We start from the raw sequence: 11,762 nt of genomic DNA, 5'->3' as shown, positions 1-11,762 counted from the left end.
ACCCGTCTGCACCAGCTCCACCTCCTCCTCCTCCTCCTCCTCTTTTACTCTTTCAGCAGTGTGAGTTTCTGAGTGAGTGTGCATGCTATTAGTGGTATTACTAAAGTCTGCTATTAGTTACATAACTGCTACCTAGGCCTACATTTCAGATGATCTGTATCACATGGATTCCTGCTGCATGTGTCCACAGTGGCAGGTTATTCAGAGCGTGTCTCACTTGTTAATGAGCTCTTGTTTCCCTTTTACGGCTGAGAGGAGCTGAATGGGATGTTGAAGTCCCTCTTGATTCATTTGAATGTGTCATCTCATGACATACTGCAAGTGGCTCCAGACAGCCTATCCCATCATGTTGCGGCAACTAACCTCTCACGTAAATGAAATGCATGACTGAAATCTAAACATGGAGCAACACTGAAAGAGCTTAAACTGCTGTTGCAGATGTTCACCAAAAGGCCGGAAATGTACCTGACTGGACATGTGCGGGGAGCGAATAAAAGTGCCAAGTAGGATCTTGTCTTAAAAAAGAAAAGCATAACAACATGAGAGGTAGAGTTTCACCGAAAATACATCAAGATCTCAGCGTGTCCTCGAGTAAAAACGGATCTGACTGACCAGCAGAAAAATGTATAAAGAGTTAAATAAATGAATGTGTTTCTTTTATTGAGTCGCGGTTGCTGGTGAAAAAACAAACACATATTTAACATGTAGAGCAATGGGTCATGAGTCCTGACAGAAGAACACAGTTTGGATTGAGTATATACCATCAGAACAGCCCGGGTATACAACACTAGACAGAACAATAAAAAAAAAAAACACCATGAAGAAAACTCAACTCAGAGATATGCAGGGAAGTGACAAAGAGCACAAGACATTTTGTCGATGTGGAATTTGGAATAGGAACATTGTGTGACAGCTGCGTGGCCTTAAATCCAGCTGCGAACACGCACATATCCGCTCTGAATCCGAGCTGAGTCAGCAGGAAAAGAGACGACTGTTAAATCACATTGTTCTTCAGCACTGAGATTCACAAAGTTCCCACTTAAAAAAACACAACAAGGCAAAACTCTTTTATTTTAACTGATGGAGTCGCTTCGATTTTATGAACTGAGGTCATCGTGCTGATGATGCCCGCCACACTTGTAAAAGTTTGGCCCTTCAAATGAGTAATTCTACAGAAAGGCACGTGTTGTCATGTAGCGATCATGAAAAAAAAACATTCTTTCATAAATTCCAACATTTTTACATCCATGATTTTCTATCGTGTGTCACTTTATTATGATCCTCATGTTTCTTTCATTCTTGGTTTAATGACCATGTGGTGAAGTAAATACGGAAAAGGTGTGGGTGAGTAATGGGTGAGGAGGATGTTTTAGTACGCTATGTGATTAAAAACACATTTAATTAAACGCATGTTGTACTGCAGAGCCTTGCAAAAGATGCCTTCCTTCTTGAGCCTGTCACTTTGTGTTAATGTTACAACTGCATATTTGAATTTTACAGTTTAATGTTATAGACCAACACAAAATAGTCCATTTAGAAAGTGGATGGGGGGGGGGGGGGGGGGGGGGGGGGGGGTATCAGGGGTATTACATAATATTTGAACCCATGCCACTGAATACAAGTCACATTCACCAGACAAAGTCCAGATAAACACCTCATGTCAAGGTATTACAAGTGAAAAATAAGGCCTGAGTTGCTTGTAATGAGTTAAAATAGCAGCCAATGCAGCAAGAAAATATCCATGAGTTTCTTACTGTAATATGAGATCTTTATCTTAGCTATTGTCTTAGACTCTTAACACATACATCTGTATTTACAAATAAAATATAAAAAACTTTCAAATGCTTTCCTGTGAAATGAAAAAAACTAACATCAGGTTTATCAAATTTCACCCATTTTATTCAGGTTATCTTGAGAATTAAACATTTTTTGTTAATAAAATGTGGGGGGGGGGGGGGGGGGGGGGGGGGGTAAAATGTATCTATACTTGGTTTTATTCCATTGAAAAATTCCAATAATTTTTATGGGGAAGTACATTTTTCAGTTGCATTCAGTGAGTCAGTTGTGTTGACCACAAAAAATCCTTACAAGGAAACTGAGACAGAAGTTAATTACAGTAATACTCGTAACAAAGATGGTGTGACAGGCGGAGCTTCTCAGAAATCGATTTAAAGTCACTGAGAAGGAAATATTTCTGCTGTTCTCTGAAAGTAACACAAACTCAGGCAGATGCTAACGGTTAGACGGTTTGTTATACAACCTCTCAACGTACAGCCCCTCTCTGCCACAGACTACATCACTTTTTTTTCCCAAACCGCCACTCGTGTGCAGGCGGGGGATGGATCTGCTTTCCTCATCAGGGACGACTCCATCAGGAATAACTTATTTTTAAATATGAAATGGAAGCTGACCAATAGAAAACAACAGGGTCTTGTTATAGCACAACCATGATGATCTGCATGTGTGTGTGTGTGTGTGTGTGTGTGTGTGTGGAGATTTATAGCAAACAGTAAAATATGACCAGGCAGTAATTTATTGCCTCATCATAAGTTATTAGTCAAGTGAAGCACATGTTGTGACTTTAAACAGCGTAATGAAAAATGCCATGACTTCAGGTTCCAGCCTTTTAATCTCAGTCCATTTGGCAAAAGTTATCCAAAAATGTAGAATTTATTAATCCACATTGTTCTTTTTATTCTACTTTTCCACGTCTTCAAAAAAAACCCAACCTACTTCATGTTATGGATCTCACGCAGAATTCTGTGTATAGGGAATTATTGACTTTATCTTTCTCAAAATACAACTTAAATGCAAGAGAAAATACATTCAACATGTTACAAAATCTCAGTATTTACTTGTATTTAGGAGATATTCCATTGGGAAATGACTAATGTGGAGCTCATTATCTGACCCAAGTGTATTATTATTAAAGAAGTCAACAGTGCCTCCTAGAGCCTGAAACACTGAGGAAACAGTGGATGAAATACATAAACGAGGGCTCATACTGCTAAGAGCCATACAGGCGGGGTCTGTGTCTGCTCAGTTACACAACTGGGTGTGGGTGACATTAATTAGTCTCCATGATGGATTGTTACAAAGAGCAGTTCATCGGAGCTGCAACACAAAAGTTCATGGATGTGTTTGGAAACTTTCCTAAAATAAAATCATCTGGCAACTGCATCCTGTAGTCACAGCTGCAGGCTGCTGCTGCTGCTGCTGCTGCTGCTGTGAGAGAAACTGTCTTCTTCTCTGACAGAATCTCAGAGTTTATTTAACCCCCTGAGAGGTCAGTGACCTGGAGATAAGATTGAGCCCTGGACGTTTAATTTGTCCTTAATGAGGACAAACTTCAGCCTCTCTCTCCAATTGGCTGCTTAAGCCTTCTTGCTGGGTAGGTGGGGAACATTTTACCCTGAGAGAGGACTTACAGGCTGATAAACAGGATGCTCATCATGTTGCAGTGGTTCATGGACTCAATCATATTTCTGATAAAAAAGTAATACTTAAATGAAAAACACTCCAGCTGTATATCAGGATGACCCAAGAAAATGCAAATTCTTATCATCATTTTGTCTCATTTTGCAGTAAAATGTAAACATGAGATATGGATCTAAATGAATACATGGTAATAAATATCTAAGAGAGACAAAGTAGTTAAGTCTGTCTATTTGTTTTTGATGTATCCTTTGTTTTTATTTTCCTGACAAGTCTTATATCTTTAAGTTGAGTACTTTAAAACCACTGACATGACGTCAGAGGCTTCACTGCTTGTGATTTAAAAAAGGAAAAACAGAAAAGTTGCTATTCTTTTTGTATTTATTAATTAATTGATCAAGGTCTATTCCTGTGTCAGCTGATTTATATTTAGGCATCTTCTTGTCTGTTATTGTCAGGAAACCCAACTGGCTATATCGGAATAATTTACGAGGAATCAATGAAATTCACTTTCTCATTAGTGTGATTCTGTTTGCTGGAGACAACACTGTTCAGTAAATACACGCAAATAAGATGAGTTTGAATTTTATACAACTGTATTAAAACAAAGTAAATTAAATTGATTCAAGATAAAAAAAACTTTTTTAATTGGCTCTATTGGTTGAAATCTAAATTAGCTTTATGTGGGTACAGGTCCTTTATCAAACCCAAAGGAAACATCCGTTACTCTGGCATCTTTTTATGTATTCAAGTCATTTTAAAATGTTGTTTTAACAAGAATACAGAGCAGATCAAGAGTACATGGGACTAGTGTAAAACAAAACAGCCAGCTGTGTGTCAAATACCACTAAAACAACATTTAAAAAAAATTGTGTTTTACAAGTTTTGAAAGAAACGTTATTCAATATATTTTTTATAAACTCTTAAAGATTTATTTTTGGGCTTTTTGTGACTTTAATGGAGAGATAGAACAGTGGATAGAGCCGGAAATCAGAGATAGAGAGAGAGTGGGGAACGACATGCGGGAAAGGAGCCACGGGCTGGATTTGAACCTGGGCCGCCCGCTTGGAAGACCACATTGGGCGCGCGCACCAACCACTGTTCCACCAGCGCCCCATTTTTATAAACTCTTCATTGAACATAGTGCAGGTACAGACAAAAGAGGTACTTTCCAACATCAGAACATTTCAAACATAAAGCCCTAGACTGGTGTCTTCAAGTCATAACCAGGGTAACAGCAAGACCATGCAACGCTTGTGCATAACCTGGAGTACATTAATGCATACAGTAGGTGGCGGTATGCACCTATACACGTTGGTTTGCGATGCACCAAGAGAAGAAGAGAAGAAGAACAATCCCGCACGGAAGGCCCCCTCTGTGTATGTCGTCACTCCTGTGCGACGGGCCTCAGTTGTACAGTACAGTACAGTGAACCAGGTTTGCAGACAGACAGAAGCTTGAAATGGGTGAGTTGCCGCTGAGGGGTCATGGTTGCAAAGATTGAGCGCAACACTTTTCGGACTTGAATCAGGTGCTGTCAGAGCAGATTTCTCCTGCAGAGACACTTTGTTTTGCAAGAGTCTGGTCTCTCTTTTTTTTTTTTTTTTGTGTCCGACTGACGTTGATAAATTCAAAGCTAGGAAGCTAACGCTAGCGGGAGCAGCCAGGAGGCCCAGCAGAGCTCTGAGTTCACTTCATTGTAAGTAGGTAGATGCACTTGCTTTACACTTTACCAGCATTAAAAAAAACAACCCATAATTGTCCAATTTGCTGTTTTTTTTTTTAACTCCTGAAGCTGCACAGTAAAGGTTTGCATAACCTGTGGACATTAAGTGTGTTAAAGCTACCTTCCTGCATTAAAAAAGAATGACTTCCAGGAGGACAGGCTATGCTGGCAGCATGGATTCACCTCAGGCAAACAGCGGCAGCAGCTCGGTCCACAGTGGAAACCGCAAACAGAGCATAATCAACATCCCGGACAGGACCGGGGCAGAGTCCTGTTACGATCGCAAAGCGGAGAAGGTCGGATACGGAGCCCTGCAGGGCAGCGTGACCGTCACGTCGCTGAAGTCCCGACTCGCTCCGACCATCCAAACTGCGATGTCAGCCGCGGTGGACACGCTCCTGGGCGAAGTGGTGCTCGTCCTCAACGAGACCCAGCAAGAGCTGCTGCACAAAGAGCAGGAGAACGAAAGGCTGAAGGTGCGCCTGGAGGTGTCCGAGCGGGAGCTGAAGACCCTGCAGGAGTGTCTGTGCAGCGCGCAGAAGCTCATAGACCAGCTTCAGATCTCGTACACGGGCAATCAGACCATCAGCCAGTCGGTCTTCGCCCCGTCGCTGTCTTCCATGGCGTCGATGGCGTCGGGCTTGGACCGGGACCACCAGAGCTCGCGCGGTGTGAACGGCGCGGGGGTCGACCTGGGTCTCGGCGGCCCTGTGGACGAGTCGCTTCACGGGTTCGAGCCGAGAGACGACTACAAAATGTGCCAGCTTTCGATCCAACCGGATGGCTCGGTGACTAACCACGCTCTGGACTTCGACGCCAACACTTCCCACATGTGCTCGGATTCCAGCAGAGCCGGTAAAATTCTTTTTTTTGCAAAATGGTTCTACTGTTTACTAAAACATTTTGTTCCGCTGCTTTTATTCTACTCGTTCCTCTCTGTTTGATTTGTCTTTTAGACGAGAGGCAGTCTCAGGGACCGGGCGGAGCGTCCAGGTTCGAGATCAAAGAGGAGCAGGGACCTGCTGCCGGCTCCGCTCAGTCGAACAGGAAGGACTCCGGCTTACGCGGCGACAACAGGGTCGGGGATGACGAGCGGTCGTCCCACAGCATGGGCGACCTCGGCTACGTTCAGGTCGGAGGCGAGGGAGGTTCCCAGCGTTCCTTCACCCAGCCTCTGCGCCACCAAAGAACGGCGCGGGACTGCGGCAGTGATTTGCACGGTGGACTCGATGGACAGAAACAGTTGGCTAGGACTCCTGGAGCCGGAAGAGGGGACGGCGTTTCGCCCGGCAGAGCGGAGGACTCGGCGGGACCTTCCGCCCCCGACGCAGTAGGGGAGCCGTCTCCCGACCGGCCCCACCACTGCCTGGAGTGTGGAAAGACTTTCCGTCTGATCTCCAGCCTGAAGAAGCACATCCGCATCCACACGGGGGAGAAGCCTTACCCGTGCGGCGTCTGCGGCCGCCGCTTCCGCGAGTCAGGGGCGCTCAAAACCCACCTGCGCATACACACGGGGGAGAAACCGTACTCCTGCTCCGAGTGCGGAAACTGCTTCCGCCACTTGGACGGCCTGCGCAAACACAGGCGCACCCACACGGGAGAGAAACCCTACGTGTGCGCCATCTGCGGGAAGCGCCTGAGTCGCCTGCAGCACCTCAAGCACCACCAGCTCATCCACACCGGGGAGAGGCCGTGCTGCTGCCCCTTCTGCAACCGCAGCTTTAAGGAGCCGGCGGCGCTGCGGAAGCACATCCGCACGCACCGCGAGGGAGGCCACATGGGGATCGGGGCGAGCGACGACACGGACCCAGACGCCATGGACGACATAAACAACCTCCACCCGGCGGCCCCGTCCCCTCAGATGAGGTTTGGGGAGTGGGGAGCTGAGGAGGACGACAGCTCTGTTGTGGACTGTGTGTAGAGAATGATTTAAACTCTCTGAGGGTTTTTTCCCGCCGTGGTGGGGAAAAACCTGAAATAAGCTTTTGGTGTTATTTGTAGACCGGACACATAACATCTGTTTCATGCTGTTAGAGTGAAGAACCAGGCTGCATATAACCCTAGCCTTCCGTTTCATTCATACCTGACATGTCTCACAGTCTAAGATGTAAAAATAACTTTTGAATATCCACTGTACATTCTCCAACAGTTAGTGTTCTTGTGCAGACATTCCTCAAGCAGCAGCAGCAGCAGCAGCTCACAGGCTGTTCTTGGCACTGACGGGGAGTTGCTGGCTTGTTGTCTTTTTGCCACTCTTTGGTTAAATAAATGGCAGAGCAGTTTCCCCTCTTTTACAACGGAAGTGCCGCCGACACTTGACTAAATCATCAACAGAGTCCCTGCTGCTGCTGCTGCTGCTGCTGCTGATGTTCAATCTGGTTCTGACCTGGAGAGTTCTCACCCCCTTTTTTAGTTTTATCATATTTAACACAGAAATCGGAGGCTGAATTTGCCGTTTTATTATTTTTGGCTTTTGTGAGAAGACTGAACTGCTGATCCTCAGGGCTGCTTCATGCTTCATGTCGGCTGTATCTTTGTACTCATCCACACCACGCTGCTTACCTTTTTCAATCTGCTAGTCCTGTATGGTGGTTCTATTCAAGTTTTTGAAAGTGGACAATTAAGCAGATTAGTTACAGATTACAGATTAGTTATTAGCTCTTTAGTTACAATCATCTTTTTTCTTAATCTAATAAATTATTTGTCCTACTTTTCTGGGTTAAATATTATTGCAAAGCCATAGAAGTCAATTCCCAGCAATAATTGTCAAAACTACCCTGAGAAGCAAATTGAAAACTACTAGCTGTCGAAAAAATAAAGACTATTTACAGCTGAGAAACTAAATTTAAGAGGTCAGCACAGCCTTGAACTCCCTCCTAATCAAGTGTAAGCTAAATGCTGAATTGATATATTGAATGCATTTATACCGTGCTCGGTGTGTGTGAGTCCCCATGAAGCATGAACCAACGTCCCGTTCTTAATCTTGCCTCAGCTCTGATTGATCTGAGACCGACTGACGCTGTTACATTTAAAGCAAGCAGGCTAATGTTACCTCTCATCACAATCGTAATATTTTCAGTCAAGATGATGTAATCTGTGTAAAAAAAATATCTAAGATAGAAATCTCTACACGGGTTATGATGATACCACAATTTAAATCTTTGATACAATACTGATAAAAATCAAATGATACTGAAACTTGTTTTGATACATCACCACAACAACAAAAAAGTATTAGTCCTAGGTAAACCAACATTGGGTCAACTTTGTATTTTAATTGCCAAAAGTTGCAAGCAATCTCCTTCACGTTGTCTAAACTGCATAAATTCATGAGCTCTGTTTTCGGTAAATATGCAAAAATGCATCGGCGACGTTTACCAAAACGTTGCCAAATGCATTTGTACGATTTAGACAGTGTGACATTTTCTGCTGTGTGTGTGTTCGGCATGAACATAACTTAAGTGTCTTTATGAGATGCCAAAGCAACTTCAGAAACATCAGTATTCTCCAACCTGTACATTTGGACGGCCCGCCACTGCTCTTTCTCTCGCTCGCAGCAACTTTGGGTTCAAATACGGCCGAAGATCTGAAGTTTAGTTTTAAAGCTTCTGTACTTCTGCGATGTTCAAAAAGATGTGGTATTGAAATATTTGGCAACATTAATCTGTACAAACGTATTTTTAATTTCAACGTCACATACACGAGGTCATTTGAATAGACGTGATCCCACTTAGTGTCAGCGTCTGCACAGATCTACAGCTTTACTGATTCCAGTCTTTTTTATCATCTCTTCTCTTTTATGGACCATTTCTTAGCATTCCCCTTTTTTTTTTTTTTTTAGTTCAAGCTGCTGCTGTACATCCAGAGAGCCTCTTCTTTCTCTGGACTTGTTTTCTTGTTACCAGCCTGTTACTAGCGGACATACTTGGGTGCTTGCATGTGCATATCTGTCCTGTTAAAGCTGGCAGCGTTACCATGCCAGATGTTTCTGTAAATAAGAATAAATCTGGATTAATGAGGGTTAACAGATGTGAGATAAGTGCAAAGACTTTTTTTTTTTTTTTTTCAAGAGCAACGCAACAGGATTTGAAAACACCAGAATGCTTAAAGTGCATAATAAATGTAAATATATATACTCGTACTACACTTCTTCCTCGTGTTCTTCCTGATGCTCTGATGCGACTTGACCGGAAACATCAGGGGCCTTTTATCCTCTCAGCCTTACGAGCTATACTGTCGGTCTCTGCTGTCTTTGAACATGTGTACTATACTATAATGTAACTATTCTGTGTACATAAAACAAGTGCGAGTCATCTTAAGAGGCACTCCAAATGTACAAATCTGTTACCTTGTCCCTCAGAATACACTTTGCCAAGGAAGTCTTTCCCCGGGACAATCATATTTATTGATTTTTATGTTACGCACAGGGCGGCCTTTGCATGTAGGTTTGAACTGAAACAGCATTGTCTCTTTTGAAGTCAGTGCTACATGTTTTTCTTTTTTTTTTTGCTTCTGTGTTCAATATATATCCACCTCACATCACAACCATCCTGTTACCTGCTGTACATGTTACTATATTAAAGGGCCTTGTTTCTACGTCGTCTCTGACTGTGGTTGTTTATTCAATGCATGGAATCAAGACGGAGCAATTATCCGAATGGCGTCGAGTCCAAATGAAGATTAAGACCGCTGAGAAAGCGTTTTTTTAACGATGTGGTGTTTTACTCCGAGCTAATTTTGGATGCTTTATGTATTTTCATTTCATTGTATCAAGGCAAGAAAACCACATTCACCCTGAAGAAGATCTTTTTTTTTTTTTACAATGGCTGAAACGCTGCCAAGCAGATTATGTAGGTGCTGCAGACACGCCCATGGAAAAGCGCCCAAATAACAGCCCCGCTCTCCTTCCAGTGCTGAGTAATGAAAGTTGTGTTTATACACACAAACTACTGTTTGAGGTGGCTTTGGCTGTGATTGCAGAAGCTTAACAGGCTCCGTGTTTCTGAGAGAGAAGACTGAAGTGTGTGGCAGCTTTCATCCATAATACATTCAACTTCTCTGTCATACTTTATTACCTCCAGATTCATTATTATGGACTCCAAAAAGTAAATATATTGTAAATATTATAGTGCTATCTGAATGTATGAGTAACTCTAAACTGTTCATGGATAATTTTAAATAACTTCCTGGTTATACCATTAAAAAACGGACAGGTCAGCAAGGTAAACCAAGGCACCATAACAGCTGTAGGATAGGTGCGTACATTTATCATTTTGCCTGTAATACACTTGATTCAGTGAGTTTTAATGATAACACAGAGATGTACTGGATCACTGTAATTCATGATAGGCCATATGTGGATGAAAATACTGATAATACCCTGATACAGTGATTCTGTGAGAAAGTATTTATAGTAAGACTCTTGTGATACATCAGGATGTCTGATAAGCTTAAGAATATAAAATGCCCCTAAAAAGGTTAAAGGGGACATATTGTGAAGAATCCACATTTTCAGTGTTTTTGAACATTTATTTGGGTAACCTGAGAGTCTACCGACCCACAAATTGTGAAATAAATCCATCCAGTGCTTTCTTTGTGGTCTGCATAAGTCTTACAACACAGAGAAAAATGCTCCGTTTCAAATGTGCTCTCCTTGTGATGTCACAGTGGGATTCTGGTAAAAAAAAAAAAAAAAATCCGCTCCCCTCTCCTGGTATCTCCACCCATGGACTCCACCCCCAGCCTAGAACAAACGTTATGCGCAGGTCCGCCATTTTTATTCTCGCTACAGAGGAGTGATGTCTACCGGGAAAACTCAGGGGGCGGGGTCACTGCATTTAAAGAGACACACACACCAAAACGGAGCGTTCTGAGAGAGCTGGTTTATACCGGGTCACAAACCTCCTCTGGTGCTTGATTCATGTTATATTTTGACCAAAGCACAGCACAGATGTTTCATGTAGACCACAGGGGGACTGTTTGAAAAGGGGGATGATATGTCCTCTTTAAGTGCAGGATTCATGTATTTATTTAGCGCAATTAGGTGTCAGTGTCATGTCGTATCAGGCTTCATCGCTTCACTTCTTTTCACTGCTGTATGACATTATCCTGTTAGTTTAAATATATGTACCATAAGAAAATAATAGAGCAGTGTTAGTATAAATATATGTACCATAAGAAGAGAATAGAGCAGTGTTAGTTTAAATATATGTACCATAAGAAGAGAATAGAGCAGTGTTAGTTTAAATATATGTACCATAAGAAAATAATAGATCAGTGTTAGTATTTATCTGAAACCTTCTGAAGCACAGGCCTGCATCTTGTTGATCAGAAGCTACAAGCACACAGTGTGACGGACCTGGAAGGATGCAAACTTGTTCCAACAAAACAGACCACTAATGGGAGTTATGACATCAAGTCGTAACAAGTGCTGCGGAGTGCATTTGAACACAGCATTATCCTGAATGCATCGCACAGTGCCGAGGCGAGTGATTCTACTTCGGTGGTTACTGACGACACAAAGATCATCAGAGAAAGACTTCCAGAGAAAAAAAAATCACGTCGCCTGCTGCAAATCGGGTCCCACGCCAAGACCATCACT

The 11,762-nt window shown here is 42.8% G+C and overlaps 1 protein-coding gene across 1 annotated transcript; it reads left to right on the top strand.

Moving 5' to 3' along the window:
- Positions 1-4,866: 4,866 nt before the first annotated feature.
- Positions 4,867-9,762, top strand: si:ch1073-224n8.1 (zinc finger protein 37). Its single transcript, XM_061054718.1, has 3 exons — positions 4,867-5,134; positions 5,231-6,016; positions 6,118-9,762. The coding sequence occupies exons 2-3, from the start codon at positions 5,302-5,304 to the stop codon at positions 7,080-7,082; spliced, it is 1,680 nt and encodes a 559-aa protein (XP_060910701.1). The 5' UTR covers positions 4,867-5,134; positions 5,231-5,301; the 3' UTR covers positions 7,083-9,762.
- The last annotated feature ends 2,000 nt before the right edge of the window (positions 9,763-11,762 follow it).

Source organism: Labrus mixtus, chromosome 14 (genome assembly GCF_963584025.1).
Source record: "Labrus mixtus chromosome 14, fLabMix1.1, whole genome shotgun sequence".
Taxonomy (NCBI): Eukaryota; Metazoa; Chordata; class Actinopteri; order Labriformes; family Labridae; genus Labrus; species Labrus mixtus.
This window is presented reverse-complemented; position numbering and strand designations above follow the sequence as displayed.

Coding starts and splice junctions, on each gene's coding strand:
- si:ch1073-224n8.1 (XM_061054718.1), top strand. CDS start 5,302: ATGACTTCCAGGAGGACAGGCTATGCTGGCAGCATGGATTCACCTCAG. Junction 6,017..6,117: donor CTCGGATTCCAGCAGAGCCG/GTAAAATTCTTT, acceptor TTTGTCTTTTAG/ACGAGAGGCAGTCTCAGGGA.